We start from the raw sequence: 19,240 nt of genomic DNA on the forward strand, positions 1-19,240 counted from the left end.
TTCATGGCATTCAAAACAAACTTCCGCGGAATTTCACGGAATTTGGAAATGGCGAAATCTGATTTTCTGATTTCGTTTCGTATCGTAAAATTTGAAAAATTTCGACCGAAAAATCATACTTTTAAAGAAATTATGCCAAAATAATATTTATAAATTTCAATTTTCATAATACATATAAATACTTTAATACATATAAATACTTTAATACATATAAATACTTTCACTAAACTTCACTACCTAATACAATTCTGTATATTTAACATAAACGCATTAAGCCTTCCACTTGAAAATTATAGTGAAACTATATTATTATAAACCAAAGGGCACCCGATTGAAGCGATTTGGGAAGAGTGGAATCGCCAACTTCTTATTGTTAACATTTCGTGGATAAAGGGCGGGCTCTTCTCCCCATCTATTGGGTCAATCTGGGAAACGAGGGCTAGATTATATAATTGTATGTACGAACTTTTTTCTGGAAGGAGATTCTCTATTCATCCCGTGGATTCGCATAAGCTTATGGAACCACCCCACCCATTTTTGGTCCTTCATACACTGCGTCAAGGAGATTTAAGACACCCCATAAATTCATCACTTACCTCATACAATTCTAGTATAACGATATATTTTTCAATCCAGTTGCACTTAAAAAGCATTCACAAATAATTTTCTGGCAACACTTGCAAACATACTCAGTCTAAACAGTGAATATAAACAACATTTTCGAGTGTCAAATACTTATAAAACACCTTGTAGATCGGTCAAGTTTAGTGTGTTCTCGAAGTTTTGGAGTGTTTTTTTAGAACCATGCCGAAAGGAAAGTATCTTTCACAAGAAGAAAAATACACAATACTCGCTTATCGCAAGAAAAACATGAGCATTAAGCAAATATCAAAAGATATTGGTAGATCACGATGCGTTGTTCGAAATTTTCTGCGAGACCCGGAAAACTACGGCAAAAATTATCCGAAGACTATCAAACAGAAGCTAACAACTCGAGACAAGAGAAAAATTGTCAATACGGCGTCTAACTCCACGAAATCACTCCGTCAAATCAAGGCCGAACTCGATTTGAATGTTTCTCGAGAAACAATTCGACAAGTATTGATGAAAAATCCGAACATATGTCGTCAAAAAATGATGCGAGTGCCTTGCCTGAAACCGGAACATAAAGTAGCCCGACTGGAATTCGCCAAAGCTAACATGAACCGGGACTGGAACTTGGTAATTTCTTTAAAATTTAAAAGATTCACGATGGTTGTTATTTGCGTTCATTACCTAATACTCAACCTAATACATAATTTTTTTATTCACGTAGGTTATCTTCAGTGATGAGAAAAAGTTTAATCTCGATGGCCCAGATGGATTTAATTCATATTGGCGCGATTTACGAAAGGATGAGATTCATTTTTCCACACGGAACTTTGGAGGAGGAAGTTGTATGGTGTGGGGTGCTTTCTGCTCCCGTGGAAAGCTGGATTTAGCGTTCACTTCCAGTAAAATGAACAGCAAGGATTACATCAGTGTCATTCAAGCGAATCTTCTGCCTTTCAAACAGCGTCATTCGCGATCTAAGCTAAGATTTTCCAGCAAGACAATGCATCGATCCACAAGAGCACCAAGACGATGAAGTGGTTGAAGGAGAAAAAAAATCGATGTTCTTCCATGGCCGACAGCAATTAATTAACAGTATGCCACACAGAGTTTTTGCAGTTATTAATAAGAATGGAGGCCCAATCAAGTATTGAAGAATCGCTGCAACACTGCCTGTCTCAAATATGGATGATTTTGAAATAGATCGGCGGGCATGTCTTAAATCTTTCTGACAAGTCAAAAAACAATTTCTGCTATAGTTGCCCACTTGTATATCAAAAATATTATCTCAAAAATACTATGTTATAAAATGAAATGAATGAGTTTTAATTGAATTTGAAAGAAACTTTTATAAATTTCCAGCATAATTAAAAAAATAAAGGGGTGTCTTAAATCTACTTGACGCAGTGTACAGGAGTTTGATGAAATACATACAATAGTACAATCATGATCAAATCGTTCGTCAGATATGACCAGTAGACTGATTCAAATTTTGACTTTTTCGCTCCCCTGTGCTCAAAGATTACATTTGCTATTTCAGCAATCATCCTAATTTTTCAGCTAATTTGGTTGTAATTTGAGTGAGCACGCGCAATATGAAGTTTGTATGAAAATCGATATGAAAACAGTAACTTTTGGACAAATCGTTCCACAACGCTTCCCATTAAGGTTCAAAAACGTACGAAAACATTGGCTACATACCAAATTTAGCAAGGAAGCAGCTCATCTTTGATGCGAAACGATTTGATGCTTACAAGAAAAGTTATTAAGGAAACACTGAATCGTGGGAAATTCAATTTAACACGTAAAAGAATAACATCAATATCAATAATGAGCATTTTTGTTTTCTATATAACTTTGCTTACAAAAGTCAAATCGCTTCACATCAACAACTGTCTTTCAGCTTAGGAAGTGTTCTATGAAGTGGACGCGTTAATCGTATTCAAATAGTTCATGGGTCTCCTCACGGAACGATCTTTTACATCAATGACGATTTCCATAGTAATTTTCATACAAACTTCAAATGACGTGTGCACAATCAAATTACATCCAAATTAGCTAAAAATTTAGGAGATTTAATTAAATGGCAAATGCAATCGTTTAAGCATCGGGGTGCAAAAAAGTCAAAATTTGAATCACTCTAATGGCCAGTGCTATCGGCAGGTGCCTTGCTACAATAGATGGTAGTATCATCATCATCATCATCATCATCATCAATAGTGTCTTCTAGACATTTTATCAGTAAGTTAATGCGCTTCTTCAGAGACATTCAGACAATCCCCTCAAAAGTGAGATGATTTTTTTTTTCATTTTACAACATACAAGGTTTTTCTTCTCAAAAGTTGTAGCAAAATTTCTCTTTAAAAACTTTGTCGAAGACGTCAAGTTCCTAATTCATAGATTTTTGGGTCTCCAATTGGCGAGCAAAGGCGTAGGATTTCCAATCCGGAGATGGCGAGTTCGGTCCGGTCTAGGATGTTTGCGTTTGCGGGTGAAAAACATAGTAGACTCCCTGGGCATAGAAAAGCTTTCAAATCAAAAACCTTCTTCAGTCATGATTTAGGCTAGCTGATTCAACCAAATCTCCATACGGCCAATGTCAGTGGTGACTGCTCCCTTCATCTTCAGTTTCTGGTTAATAATCACCCTAAATGACTCTATTGTACGGAACTGAGGACAATTTGACGGGCTCAGATTTTTTTGGTATAAACCGGACTCCAATATTGTAGTACCATTGTAGAATGGTTTACTAATTATTAAACGCGGTGAAAAACTTGCTTATCCGACCACTAGGAACGACACTATCTCTAAAATGAAGTGCCCCATTTCTAAATGATCTAGACTTTAAGTTGAAAAGCAGGCCAAGTTCCATTTGAAATATGGAGTTATCGAAGAAGAAGATCGTTATTTCATTATTTTTGACATATCCACGTTTCATGCCGACAACCCCTTAAAAATGTTTTTTGTCAAATATTTTTTTATTTTCATTTCTAATCTTTTGCATGTTCTATGAAGTTCAAGATAATATTAATTAAATTTACGCCAATTAAAAACTGTTGCGAATTAAAACTTTATTTTTTATGGATTTTTTAGGCATGTTTGATTTAACTGCAACCTGACAAGGGGAAAATTGTGGCAGAACGTTTCATACGCATTTCAAAGTATAAGTTACACAGGATTTTGTTTTTACACGATTTTTTTTCGCTCGGTTTTTTGATCGTGTGACCTCAATTTACCACCAAAATCTTCGCAACATGTTTCCAAAAATCCAGAATAAATCAAAGAAAAATCACATGATAATTTATATACGTTAAACATTTAGGATGAGTAGAAAATTGAGAAAATGTAAATCGCGTAAAAACAGAATCCAGTGTATTTACTATGATTTAATGCCTGAACTGTCGAGTTGTAAGTGGATGTATGGAATGTTTAATCAAAAGCCATTTCCGACTGTTCAATGCAGAATTAAATCTTCCGTATTTTGTCATCACCCCTGTAAAACTTCAAGTTGTCCTTAATTTCAAGCGTCATCACTGATATGCAAAATATTATAAACATTTAATTTTTGAGCAAAAAGTTCAGTCCCAAGGAGTTGATGAAACAATGCACCATGCGTCTCCATATGCATGTATGCTGATGTGATGAACATGTTTTCCACAAATTTGGAATGAAAATACGAATTGTGCATACAACCGAGGAATGCTAGGCTTTCATACAAATCTGTATGAAAACCTTACTAAATCTTAGAATATACACAATGCTAAACGCATATACAAAGTTTTCTATATCCTAGATTCTTGAAAGAGATTGAATTGATTATAATTGATAATAATTATAATTGATTATAATAATTATAATTGATTATAATAATTATTTGAGCTTAATACAGCTCAATACAGCCAAACTCAAGATGTTCGTAATTCGAAGTTTTCCATATACTGTGTGCAGATTTTGAAGCAAGCGATGTCCAAAATTTTTATTATATTGGCTATTTTGTGCATACAAAATGTCATTCAAATTTGATAAGTTAATCTTCATAGAGTAATATCAATTAGTGTCAATTGATATAATGATATCAATTAGTGTCAAGTAATTAATTCCGTTTGAAACATTGAAATCAAATTTCAACAGTGCTTAGATGCCCAGATTTCGAATCGAAACGGTACTCATTTTGACCTAATTGATTGTATTCTTTTTATGGAGAAAAAATAGTAAAATTTCATGAGACTCATAAATGGTAAGAATATCCAAAAAAACGCACAAACCTATAAAAAATCAGTGGATGTTGGTGACTCTATGAATAATTATTGTGAAAGCGTTATACGGCTACTAGTTTTAATAACAAAATAGGAGCAGTTGTAACTGATATTCCAACATTGTATAATTATGTGCCATAAAAGTATGATCATATTTTAACATTATAATGACAAAATATTAATGGCGTTCTGAGCTGCTCTTACAAATTATACATGTCTTATCTACATTCTTTATCAATATATGTCTCTGTCATTTCTCATTTCATGTCACATAGATTAAATATTCCTTTCATGCGTATCAAAAATCGCAAGAGAAGATCGAACAAATCAGGAAAGCCACGAACGATCCCAAGTGGCGCCCACCACCGTTGCATGTAGTTAATGTGAGTGGACTTTTAGATTCGCCCACCGTGCATTACACTCCTTAGTAAATGATTTATTGTTGAAAGTGTTCTGTCGTGCAACCCCATCAGTCATTCTTCCCCCAAGTGGCGTTTCATCGTAATCAAATTCATTTGATCACATATGCATGCACAATATAATAGCCATTTAAACTGATGACCCTACATGGCCCTCAATGCATTGTAAATAAAGCATGGTACCCTTTATCTAGTATGAAATTATTCTCAATAAAAAGATGACTTCCGAATTGTAAATATCCAGAGTGTTGTTTTTTTTCAACTTCATCTTGCAAATGCATGCTGATAATGCTTCGTAATCGCCGTTTAGTCCTACACCTATGTAATTATGAATGCACTGCACAAGAACCCCCAAACAGTTTCCCATTTTCACTTCGATAATGTTTCCCCACAGGCCATGGTAAGTCACGGTCGCGTAGAGCTGCTCGCCCATCCACTGAGCCAAAAATACCTTCAAATGAAATGGAACTCCTACGGAAAGTACTTCCACCTGGCGAATCTTCTATTCTACAGCGTTTTCCTACTATTCGTTACAGTTTTCACATCTCAGCTCATGACAGACCCACCGGTGACACTGACCTCCAGCATCGTGAGTAACATTGAAATCTTTTTTCATCCCGATGTTCAATAAAAGCATAGTACTGTGCGTCAAAAGTCGAATCACGTCTTACAGCCATATTTTAAAAATTCTGCTCATAGGAAACTACTCTTCCTGATAGTACTCCCGACGAAGAACAGGACCAGCCAGTGGTAATGGCGGCACGTTCTGCACCCGTTCCTTCTATGTCATACCGCAACCAAACCATCGACCCAGAGGAGTATATGCCAATTACAACAACCACCCTGGTGTCGGGAGTGGCCATCATCATTTACATATTCTGCAACGCGGTACGGGAGATCATTCAAGCATACCAACAGAAGTGGCACTATCTGATTGAGCCCATCAACTTGGTGTCATGGATTTTGTACCTGTCCGCGCTGATCATGGTGTGGCCGATGTTCAACAACGGCCGATGCTACAACGGTAACTACTCCGCGGCATCAATTACAGTTTTCCTGTCATGGTTCAACTTGCTGCTCTTTTTACAACGATTTGATCAGGTAAGACAATAATGGAGGGCTAGAAAAGTCATGGGAAACGGGCACAATATGCCTATTTAAGTGACTGTCTATTTGCATAATCTTTTATAACAAATATCATGGTCCATCTGACAGTTTATTATCTAACAATTATAATAATTATGATGGATTAAAATACAAGAACAAAAATAAATTATATTTGTTTGCCGTTTGTGGAAAACTCTGATAAGGGACTAACAAGCTTTAGAAGTGGACACTCACATCAAGTCACTTGAAGGGTTGAACGAAAATGAAAGTTGCCAAAATAATATCATGAATATCGTTCAGAATCAGTGTTATCAAATCCTCTTTGTGCAACTTTTCTATCATAAACTTTGCATGTGAATTTTTACAGAGCCCACACTGCCAAACCCCACCACGTGGTAGGTAAGCCCAACACAGTGGCCTGGGGAAGAATCGCCAAGCCCTTAACCATGCCCCATGCAAGGCCGATGCTGATAATTCATTTCAACTTGATTTACAAAGCTTTGCATAAAAATCTTAGTTCCCAATGGGAATTAGGCGAAAACAAAGCGTTACATATATCATTGCTTTCCGGTGAAGGCTGTTTCTTAGATTCTGTTTTTTTTTCATACTTGTTCAGGATCAAGTTAAGATAAACTCGTTTTCATTTCAATCGAATTCTGCAATTCTTGGCCTGCGCAAAATTCCTGTGTCGCCGGAGTTGCGTCAGGAAGCACTCGACAGCAAGACTTGGACCAGCGCGCTTTGACATACGGTCGCTTTGGCGGTGCCTGCGTTGTGATACGTACAGCTTTTTAAAGTAGTTTAACAGAGCCCATTGTTATACTCCACCGCATTCTAGGCAAGCCCCACGACTCGCCATCCCTTGGACCTAGTCCCTGCTGCCCAAAGCAAAACTGAAACGGAGAGGCAACTTCCATTTGATACATGTTTCGCAGGTCATTATTACTTCTAATGTCTCTAAACTCTCTGGAATATAGCCCTTTGATCTACAAGAATATATCCATTTTGTCCATGAACGTACACAGAAGTCTATACATTTGTATTTTATTATGGCACAGACCCATAGAATTCCAACTAGAAAATTGTGTTTTGTTCTGAGTTGTACATTTTTTTAAGTCTCCCGTGGAATACAGGCCTTTGCAAACAGATTCAGATTAAAACAAGTGAAAGGGAATACAATATAAAGCTCCATTAAGACTACACGAACTTTGTGTAATTAATGCATCAAGATGTACAATTATACTGCAACTACATTTATTTATTCTTTATATACATGGACATCTTCAACAAAATTGTCATCTATTTCTTCAATATAGATTTTTTTAAATTAGGATATTAAATTTAATTTCTTCAATATAGACTGTTGCTTTCCTGGCATGATGAATCCGGCTTTTTTAAGTGCTTGTGTTATCACTCAGCTACATGTTCAGCCAACATAACAAGTGATACTGGTGAATGAATTATTATATACCCAGCATGGTCAAAGATTTCATGCATCGTAGCAGGAATTTTATACCATTTTATACCATACAGCTGCAAATATAACCGGTGGATTGCTTTGCAATAACCATTCAACTTTTCATTGGCTCTTTGCGGTTTATCGCAATCAGAATGTCCAAGAACCTGTGTTTTAGATATTCGTTGACATCTAATGCTTTACTCAAAAGATTTGGATTCGAAAACGCTTGTCGACATATGTTATTAGCTGTACTTCACCCTGCTGTATCTTGCCTTGGCTGATCGATCCTCACACCGAAGTTATCATAAAGCCTTTTTTCATGTTCTCTATAATCTGTTTTCTTCTCTGGCACTCTTCCTCTAATACATACCTGGTATCAACTGCCACTTTTAACCCTTGTGGCCGGCTGGGTACCCGGGTACCTTTTTGGAATTCAATTAGCGATATCTAAATAAATTTTCATAGTAGGAGGTTGAAACTCTGTCATATCCACAATAATTACGGCCAAAATCGATTGTACGGGTTAACTGAAATTTTGATTCAGGAGGGGTGGAGGGAGGGGTTCCGACATTTTTTTACCCTTTAAATGGCCGGCAGGGTACCCGGGTACCCACGAAACTAAAATGCTTATATCTTAGGCAATTTTTAACCGTTTTTGACCGTTTTGGGCTCTTTCGCTTCAGAATTTTGTCCTTTATCATGCTGTTTTAGGATTGGACCGGTCCGGACCCTCGGATCACCGGGAAATCCGGATTTCTAGGGACATGTCATCCATAGATTATACTGATTGTGGATTTCCATAGGTAAATAGCAATATGGGTATCAAACTTCTTGATATTTCATCAGCAGGTTGATTTTTATTGATTTGGGTCCATCAGACGTGCAGATCTTCAGTTGGCCATTCCAGAACAGGTTCCTCGAGGGATCATAGGTGGCCATGGACACTTTTCAATGGAACATCAACAATATGGGTATCAAACTTCTTGAAATTATTTCTAACGTGTGTTCTTGACAAGTTGAGTCCGGAGTGGCCATTTTGGAACAAGTTTCCCGGGTGGGGAGGGGAAGGGGGGGGTTGGTTAAGGTTGGCCAAAAACATTTCTCATTGGATCCCCAACAATATGGATGTCAAATTCTTGAAACTTCCACAGCAGGCTGTTGTTTATTATCTTGGTTCCAACAGATGTGTGAAAATTTGAGTGGCTATTTCGGAACAGGTTTCCAGTGGGGCCAAGAATGGTCATAAGCATTTTTCAATGGAACCTCAACAATATGGGCATCAAACTTCTTGAAATTGCCTCAGCAGTGTGTTTCTGATTGTTTTAGAGCCACCAGACGTGCTGACTTTATAGTTTCCATTGCAGAACAGGTCCCCGTAGGGTGTTAAGTGGCCATAAATACTTTTCAATATAAATAAATATAAGTAAAAAAATAGAAAGCTGCAGTTTAGGCTTCCGAGCCTCTTGAAAGGAGGCTTTTTTAATCCATGTGTTGAGAGCCAAATCATTGCAAGGACCACACTTTGACACCAGAAGGCAACTAAGTGGGCCACCGAAAGCTCCGAAACATCCGGAGAAGTTGCCGATTCTAAAAGTTTGATGCGAAGCAATGAGCGAACAAAATCAATACAAAGACTACTCATTCATCCCGGATGGCCACTAAGTGGTTTTAGAAAGTTCTGGAACATCAGGAGAAATGACCAGGTGTAGACGATTATATTTTGAAGTTGCGATTTTTTTATAAATCTATTGTTGGCGTAATGCCAATTCTGGGAATCCTAAAAACTTTTACTTGTTGTAGCATAGTAAGAGTAAAATCATTGCATGACCAACGCATTGACCATTGGTCATCTGGCGCTGAATGTCCGGAACACCCATAGTAAAAACAAATTCTTGAAAATCGTCCTAGAATACAGTGGTTTGTTATGAATGTGAGAGCAAAACTCCGATAAATGGTCCAATTTTTAAATGTATTCTCATAAACCGTACTGTTTCACAAAACTATGAGCAAAAAATGAGAGCAATATCATTTCAAGAACCACACGTTGACCCCGGGAGGGCACTAGATTCTAGAAACTCGCCCTAGAAAGCTGCTACTTTTTTTGTAGTTGTGTGCGATCAAACTCAATTCGAGGATCATTCATTGACACCGTGTGGCCGTTAGGTGAGCATCTGGAAGCTTCGGAACTTTCGAAGATGTGCCAATTTTTAAGTCGTCCTAGAAAGTTGTGAGTTTTTAGAAATCGCTTGTTGAGAAATGTGAGAGCATAATTGATGCAATCTAAACGGATAGCCACAATACATCCAATAATGCTGCGACTTTCAATAAATCGTTCGTTCATTTCAAGTGGTGGAATAAAATGGGATAGTTCGAAACCGCCTTATTACAAGTGAAGACACTCCACTAGAAGCTCTAAACAACCTTTGACTGACGTATTGTAGAGCTCTATAATTGTCAATCTTGGGTGATGTTCCTCCACTTAGCATAAACGTTTAGGGTTCCCAGGTCCGATTCCACCGCGTGCAGCAGCCACGAAGTCGCTGGCCTCTATCCGGATCTCTGGTGAATATTATTTTTGCTATTCTTTCTTCCGACGTTCGCACTAAGTGACCGGCCCTCTGGAGTTTGCCGTATTTTATACGATTCACAATATTTTCTTCTTTACACTTGATACAGCTCGTGATTTATGCGTCTGCGCCACAATTTTTTTCTAATTTCCCATCGAGAATTGTACGTAGCACTTTTCGCTCGAAAACCCCAAAAGCTTTCCGGTCCACCTCTTTTTACATCCTAACGAATCAGAGCAAATTTCGTTTCCAGAATTCGATGAAGCCCCTATTCGCAGCAGCAATACGTCTTTTCACTTCACAGGAAACGTCATTGTCACATGTCATGTGTTAAAGATAAACAAATTCTTCAACATCTTCCCCATCAAGCACTACCTCAGCACTAACACCAATACGCCTACCTTTATCTTTTCCCGCAACCATGTACTCCGTCTTGGTAGAGTCGATGATTTACCCTATCTTCGCCTGCTCCCTCTTCATTAGGGCAAAAGCCTCCACTACTGCCCTGTGATCGTTACCAATGTAGTCAATGTCATCCGCAAAGATCATGAGCATATGCGACCATGTAATGATAGTGTCCTTCTTCTGGCTAAACATCTCATCCGTCGACATCTCATCGGCCTTCACGGCCAGACAGGTAGATTTTGAAACTGGAACGACGAAACTGATTAGACTAGCCAGTTTCTTCATCTACTGAGGGAGCGCATCTAGTTACAGATTTTTGTTTCACACAGATTATCAGTGGACTCAGAATGCAAGTCAATGTAGGGAAGGGGGTGGAAATGATGATGCAATCACTCGCCCACTGCAAGCCGAATATACCTCTGTTCGTACGGAATTTATTGGAATTGTTGGGTTAAGGTTCGAGAGGCAGAGGTCCGTGTTGGTTACTGTCAATGTTATAGATAGAAAGCAACTGATGTAATTTCTAATTTGATGTAGGAAACGAGCTCTTTAGTTCATTTCTAATTCTAGCAGAAACGGCTAGAATAGTCAAGTTGAAGGTATAGGAAAAGAAATGGAAATGGTATGGAAGTCCATTTCCAGTTCGGGCGATTGCTAGAGATAAATATAAAGAAAGATACAAAGTAGGAGAATGGAACGGACTTTGGATTGAACCCACGACCTCCTGCGTATGAGGCAGAAGCAGTAGCCTTATGACTACCAAGCCCGCTATCTTATCCTTCTTTTTTACTTTGTTACAAAAAATTGTTCACGATTACGCAACTGTTGAAAACAAAATGTAAGAAATGACGATTGCTTCGGGAATTCCGGTATTTCAGGAGGACTTCTTGGTGACCACTCGGGATCAATGAATGATATTCGCAATCTCGCGCTTAGAATCATAAGGGCGTAACTGTATTGATCGATTTATCTTAGACGATATTTTCCTTTTATCAATGTAGTGAATTGCGGTAGTTTGCCGAAAGTTCATGGTTGTAATGAAGGATGATTGCATCTTCTACCTGAAGCAAATAAAAAATCGATGAAGAGAAATCGTTCAATACAGTTACGCCCCTATGATTCTAAGCGCGATCAAAGACTCTGCTTCTATACTGCTATTACAAACGATTTTCGAAAGTTTCTAGAACGAACTGCAATAATTGACCTCTGCTCTGGATGCCTCTGCACTTCTGGAGCACCATTTGGGGGCTCTCACAACAAATGACGAATTTCAAGAATTAACCACTGCTCCAGATTCGGAGCTTCCCAAGGATAATTAATTTGATGAATTAATTTGAATAGCGCAATCAACAGAAAAACATGACAGCTTTCGATTGCAGTACTCAAATTAATTCATGAAAAAAATGTTACTTAGGTCCTTTTGAAAAGTTAAGCGAGAATTTCTGGAATCGATCATATCTCCGAGTGTCCGGAATCTTATGGTGGGTCTCCTGCTGGTCACCCGGCGTCAATGAGTGGTCCTTACATTGATTTTGCACTGACATTGCTAGATAAATTGATTTATAACAATGAGCTCTGAAAATGTTAATGGACATTCTTGATTCCTCAGGGAACCTATTCCGGAACTGGATATCCGGGGTGAACTTGTTTGATGAACCTAAATAGATCAGAAATAAACGCTTGAGACAATTTCAAGAAGTTTGACACCCATATTGTTGGGGTTCCAATGAGAAATAATTTTGGGCACCCCCGGCTCCCGGGGAACCTGTTCCAGAATGGCCACTCCTGAGTCAACTTGTTTGGTGAGCCTAGGATCATCAAGGACATACGCAAGAGTTAATTTCATGAATTTTGATACCCATATTGTTGATGTTCCATTGAACAATGTTCATGGCCACCTATGACCCCTCGAGGAACCTGTTCTGGAATGGCCAATCGAAAATCTGCACTTCTGATGGACCCAAATCGATAAGAATCAATCTACTGATGAAATTTCTAGAAGTTTGATACCCGTATAGCTGATTAGGTATCGAAATCCACGATCAGTATCGTTTATGCAGGACATGTTCCTGGAAATCCGGATTTTCCAGGAATCGAATTGACCGGATCGATTCATCCTGGTAACATCTTTATAGAAGAGAAAATTCTGAATCGAATAAGCCCAAAATTGTTGAAATCGGTTGTAAATTTCCAGAGATATAAGCATTTTAGTTTCGTGGGTACCCGGGTACCCTGCCGGCCTGTTAAGGGTGTTTTTTTTTGCCGGTCACACAACGGTTAAAATCCATTCGGTAAGATATGTGTAGAAGGCCCTCGAAAATATTCCATGAATAAGTGTCCCTATTTCTGGTGTATATCCTTTCTGGAACTCCTAGAATATTTACCCTTGGCTGCCTTCTTTTGGTAAAGCTACGCCTAATGGAGTATCATTCGCCAGCTCCATAAGACATCGTGTATACAACGAAGACTACGGCATCTTCCGAGTTATCTATTCTCTCTACTTTAACTGCTTTGGAATTTTGGATGCTCTTTGGCATACGTATGAAATTGGTATCCGGCTCATCGCAGTCTGCCGTGTATTATAAGAATGCCTATATTTAATGTTTCAAAACTAATGACTTACTTCCAGCGTTACGGTTTGTACCGTGGTTGTTAGAACACCACCAAATAAAACATGATTCGCGATTTTTTGGCAGTACCCTTCTGCTTTTTTCCTTCAAAATTGGCTCAAAGTAGATAATGGACACTGAGTACGACTTGACTGTTGAGGTCGAATTATGCGTACCTGTCAGGATATGATTGAACTTGGTGAACTTAAGGAAAATGTAGAGACATTACACTATCTCCTACTCAGCTTTCTGAATAGGTCATTGCACGCAGTAAACCTGAGATACGCGGAGGAAATAGAATTAATTGTTGCTTTCGGGTGTGATTATTAATTGATGAAATTCGAGGTATTTTTTCTGCTCTTCCAGTCTTTATGACAATTCAAAATACGCGGAACTTTCGAATTACTGTGCGTATACATGAAAGATTTTTGTTATTGAATTCGACAGCAGATGCAATTTTAAAATTTGGGGAGACTTGATCCCATTTCTATGATATCTATGCGATAAAATTTATTTCCTGCCAACCCTTCATCAAATCTGTCAAATCTACAAAAAAAACTAGAAGCCTGAGAACAGATTTATTATTTTTGTATGGGTGACTAATGGGGTATCAAGTGTCCCCATATTGAGGCAATAACTTCAAATCCAAATATCCTAAAACTTTGATGTAATGTTGACATTTTCATCAGTACAGATCATTAATCATATTTATGGCTTAGTGCTATGAAAAAACGAAAGCATTTGGTCATTGTTATGAGAAGTTGTTCAAATTTTGCGAGGAATGAAAAAATCTTTAGGAAGGTCAAAACATACAATCCGCCCTGCAGAATAAATAAGGCTGTCATTCCAAAAAATAACTCACCACATAAATATCATTTGTCTAGAGGATATATACTAAATACGCTAGAAAAAATCTACTTTAGTTCTCGATAAAACAGGGGGTGATCAAGTCTCCCCGGAGATCAAATCTCCCCACCTTCTCACTGCACATCTCAGACTGTCTTTTAATCATTTCGTCGCATTGTTTTAACACGTTTTATTAGAATGTAACTATTCTAAAACAAGCCAAAACTATTAGTCCTGGAACGGAAGGTCAATGATCTCCTACCCAAAACAACAAGGCTTTATGACTTTCTAACGCATTTAAAATAAGTTCTTATAATGGGCTTGGAGCAAAACACCCGAGTGGTGGTATAAAATGACGCAATTGCATGTAAAATAATGGTGAACGCATGGTTGTTTGTTTAGTCTTAACGGATTGAACGCCAATTTTACGGGTGAGATGAAAGAATCGCAAATCGGTAAATTTAAGTATAAATGAAGGGATTCCATTGCAATTCAATAATGTACAACTAATATGGAATTGTAATCGTAAAATTCGTTCAAAAATGTCCTACAAAAAAGTTAGTGATTTTATTAGTGGATACATAATGCACTGTTCTCTCCTATAATAACTACCATATGATTTTTACTGCCCTTCAGTACAGAAGGCTCTGCAAAGCAGTATTAGCAAGACATGTGGAATATATTTTGCTTCACAAGTTATATTAAATCAACATAACCGAATCCATACGACAGGGCATAATGGTAGAAACCATCCAATAAGTAAACGAGGAAATGATGATAATCGAGGACCAGGAGGCAAAACGGACGAAGGTTCTAATATGAATGAAGTGGGATACGTTGAATATGACGACGGGCTACCATCATAAGCATCGATGAACATTTGCAGCCAGTGCCATACTGACTGACTCTTAGAATAAGTCACTCAAAAAAATATTATTCCAAGTTTGTTATGTTTGTTTTATTTAACGTTGAATTACCATTAAATAATCAAAGTGTAATGTAAAATTCATTCAAAAACAGAGCTTTTCATGTTAGACAGGGGGATGCCGAATTGTTACACAATTGATAGAAGGGGGAACTTCCAGCGTTACATTTTTTTTTTCAAATATTTAATTTGTTGCTCAATGGGTTACTGGAAGTTTGAATTAAAAATAAACCTCAACAATTTGCATTAAATTACCGGAATTCCATGACAATAACCAATTTCCCTGCAAAAGGTATGCTACTCTCAAAAAAGCAATTAGTGATGGGTTCTAAGCAATCCCAACCCATAAAAAAATCATGGAAATCATAATGTGAAGTGTTATTATGAGGCAATAGCTCACATTTTCGTTACAGTTATTAATTTTGTTTCATTTAATTTCAACAGGTTGGAATATATGTGGTGATGTTCCTGGAGATTCTTCAAACGCTGATAAAAGTGCTAACTGTGTTTTCAATCTTGATAATTGCCTTCGGCCTCGCATTTTACATCCTGTTATCAAAGGTAAGGTTTGAGAGGGTGGCTTATTTGTTCGGTTCTATGTATGACAAAAAAAGCAATTAAAAGAGTTAATTTGAATACATGCTCAACAATTAATTACCTCTGATCAAAAATGAGCTTGGGTAGTATCTTCTAAGTATTATATATGACAATTGCATTAAATTGAGTTTTAAAATTTAGGGAATATAATTAAATTCAAATAAGTTGATATGATTTGAATTAATCTCATTCGTACATACATATGGCGTAGCACTGTTCTTTTCGATTTCCCATTTTAATAATGAACTTATCCTTTCCTTCCAGGTGTCAAAGATGATGGACACACAAGTAAACCATTTGTCGTTTTCGTCCATACCGATGTCATTGCTAAGGACGTTTTCCATGATGCTTGGCGAGATGGATATTCTCGGAACATATGTGCAGCCGTTCTATCAAAACCACCTCCTCTATCCCATCCCTTCGTTTGCAATTCTTTGTAAGACCGTTTCTAGTGCTATGTTTTTCAATCGTCCATAAATTTCCCTATTGGTTTGTCTCAATCTAGGCCTTTTCATGATACTAATGCCAATCCTGTTGATGAATTTGCTCATTGGTTTGGCGGTTGGCGATATCGAGTCCGTTCGACGTAATGCTCAATTGAAACGGCTGGCCATGCAGGTGGTTCTCCACACAGAGTTGGAGCGCAAGTTACCGCAAATGTGGCTGGAAATGGTTGATAAAATGGAGCTGATTGAATATCCCAACGAGAAGAAATGTAAACTAGGATTCCTGGATTCGGTGCTGCGCAAATGGTTCTGCAACCCCTTCAGCGATGAATGCAAAGGTTTGTACGAGATACTTCGAGTATGTTAATTTGGGTAATTTACTGATTATATATGCAGGGGGAATCGATTTCGTGCTGGACAACAATGAAGATTACGTCGTTACAGAATTAGAGAAGCATAAAAGGAAATTACGTGAAATAAGTTCTGCGTTGGATAACCAACATCAACTGCTTCGTCTAATTGTTCAGGTAACAAAAACGTTGTTTATACTAAAATACATCTTAAGTTTCACAGACGATAATTAAAATATATTAATTGCACCCTGCTTAAAGGTTGCGTACGATCAGTTTTATAATACCTACTTTAAACATTATTTTCAAGACTTGACCACCAATCTTAGATAAATGAAACATTATTTAACTATTCATAAGTGAAGAATGAATATTTGGGAGATTTATTTATTACTGACAGAATGTTCCGGAAGATTATATATATTTTTGGGATTTTTTGGGGGTTCGGTTTGTTTAGCTTCAAAATTGTTTCAAATATATTTTATTTCTATAATACTCAGTCAAAATTTTCTATTTGTAAGTCGAATTAAATTTAAATGTTAAAGTATCAAAGACAATGCATGCAGACAAAGCAGTGAAAGATCTACATTTATAAAATTCACTTCACAGAAAATGGAAATCAAAACAGAGGCTGACGACGTGGACGAAGGTGTTGCCTCCAGAGATTTCAACGGTATCGGCGCCCTGCGAGGTCCCGGCGGCGCCACATCGCGTTGGTCTTCACCGAGAATCCGCAAAAAGCTTCGTGCTGCGATGAGCTTCAATAAATCGATTGGCAAATGAATCTATTTAGCTGTGTAACGATTGGACATTTTAACTGTAAAACTTCAAGAGTTCAGCATTGTGAGCGCGCTGTGTAGGAGCATACAGGAAATATTATTAAGAACCGTTTGGAATATTTATTTGATACAACCCCACACAGAAGCTGTCTAATGGCTATTGAACACATCGACGGCATTCAGGGAGCATATAATACAAGAAGATACGGTTTTTATTCATGTATTATCAGCCTAAACAGCGATTCGTAGACTAAGATGGTACATGTTGTAATACTCCTGGAAACATGGTTGGACTAAGTGTTTTTTAATGTGCCTGCATTATTTATGGCATTTATTGTCTGTGACTATAATCGGCAAACATGGTTGTGTAGGATTGTATTTGCATTAAAATGAAATTTACGAATGTATTATAAAACTTGATTCGGGCATTTTTCCCAAAAATATTCACCATTGAATTCGACTTCTATAATAGAACCACAGCCTTTTGTCACGCTTTTCTGTGCACCATAATAATCGAGATGGTCAATTTTCTAATATAAAAACAAAACTTATTAACGTTTGTGTCATGTTGAGCTTAATCTTAATCACATTAAATGTATTTACAGCATCGCGTGTGCTTTTATTCAGAAAGAAAATCCTTTTTACAGCTAGATATATTATGAAAAACACAAAATCTTGAGTTCCTATAGTAAAAAAAAACAAAAGTGCAAAAGTGGTTAAGATCTAGCACAGTGGTCCCCAGCATAAGTACTTAGGTACTACTTACTCAAGGGCCGCACAGAAGTTTTGAGCTGTTGAAGCGGGCCGCAGTCAATTTGTAAGATTTGTTTTTCAGTTTATATTGCATATTACGGATTATTGAATATTTGAGAAAATGTTTTTTCGCCATAGCATCTTTTCGGCTTAGTTGGCAGAAAATATTCTATACGGTATTCTAAGCGATTCCCATGTGGCAATCGCTTTCGCTACCGCTTCATGCTCGAGGTTTATTGTTCAATATAACTTATTGTAGCAAATAACGAAGGGGTTACCTAAAACTCTATTGGGATTTTTAAAAACATTTGCTCAACATTCTGAGCTAAATTCGTTCGAGCTTCTAAATAGAATCCATCTGGAGTTTTGAACAGAATCAGTTTGTTATTCGAAATAGAATTCGTTCGAGATTCTGAAAAGTGTTCGTTTGGGATCTGAACAGAATCGGATCATGGTTTTAAACAGAATCCGTTTGAAATTCTAAAGAGAATCTTTTCGGGATTCTGAACGGAATTCCGGTCGAGAATTGGGAGAGAATCTTTTCGGATTTTGTTTGAAATTTCAAATAGAGTCTGTTGAGATTCTGAACAGAATCCGTTTGAAGGTTCTGAGCATAATCTGTTAATGATTCTGAAAAGAATTCGTTTGGTATTCTGAACAGTATCCATTGTTGATATTCAACTTATTTTCTGGAGGTGATAATCCACCAAATTCTAGCTCACTTTTGCCAAAACCTAACTTATTTTGAAAAATAAAAGCATTCTTATTACGGAGCAGTGTATGACTACATTATTTTTACCTGTAGTTCAATCTTGAATCATCCTTCAAATCTGAGATCAAATACAAATTTACTATTGCGTTGCGTTGCTTTGCGTTGTAACGGAGTATTTCGTAGATTGCATACTGATAGTTGTCATGTATATTCTTTACCTTTCTTACCCCAATTGCTTATGGATTTCCATTTGGGATTCAATGGAAATCCAATTGGGGGTCCAGAATGATAAAACATAAAAGCTATCATTGCCGGCCACCCCATCTTCTCCGTTATTAGGAAAGGGAAGGGAATGATGATATGACATCTACTTAACGAGAGGCCAGCGACTCACCGACGCCCTCATAGATGTCAAGGAA

General features: G+C 37.4%; 1 protein-coding gene across 6 annotated transcripts in view; it reads left to right on the plus strand.

The window, feature by feature from the left end:
• The window catches only part of LOC134211007 (transient receptor potential cation channel subfamily A member 1), a 97,726-nt gene extending 79,772 nt beyond the window's left edge, over window positions 1–17,954 (plus strand). For 5 of the 6 annotated variants that reach the window (XM_062687518.1, XM_062687519.1, XM_062687523.1 and 2 more), the window contains 7 exons: window positions 5,661–5,855; window positions 5,966–6,367; window positions 15,629–15,745; window positions 16,046–16,217; window positions 16,287–16,565; window positions 16,624–16,754; window positions 17,187–17,954. In XM_062687518.1, the coding sequence (XP_062543502.1) occupies window positions 5,661–5,855; window positions 5,966–6,367; window positions 15,629–15,745; window positions 16,046–16,217; window positions 16,287–16,565; window positions 16,624–16,754; window positions 17,187–17,360 (1,470 nt within the window). In that variant the 3' untranslated portion in view covers window positions 17,361–17,954. Of the gene's footprint in view, window positions 1–5,122; window positions 5,231–5,660; window positions 5,856–5,965; window positions 6,368–15,628; window positions 15,746–16,045; window positions 16,218–16,286; window positions 16,566–16,623; window positions 16,755–17,186 lie in introns of all 6 variants that reach the window. The other variant, XM_062687520.1, reaches the window with a different exon arrangement.
• Window positions 17,955–19,240: the final 1,286 nt, after the last annotated feature.

Source organism: Armigeres subalbatus, chromosome 2 (genome assembly GCF_024139115.2).
Source record: "Armigeres subalbatus isolate Guangzhou_Male chromosome 2, GZ_Asu_2, whole genome shotgun sequence".
Classification (NCBI taxonomy): Eukaryota; Metazoa; Arthropoda; class Insecta; order Diptera; family Culicidae; genus Armigeres; species Armigeres subalbatus.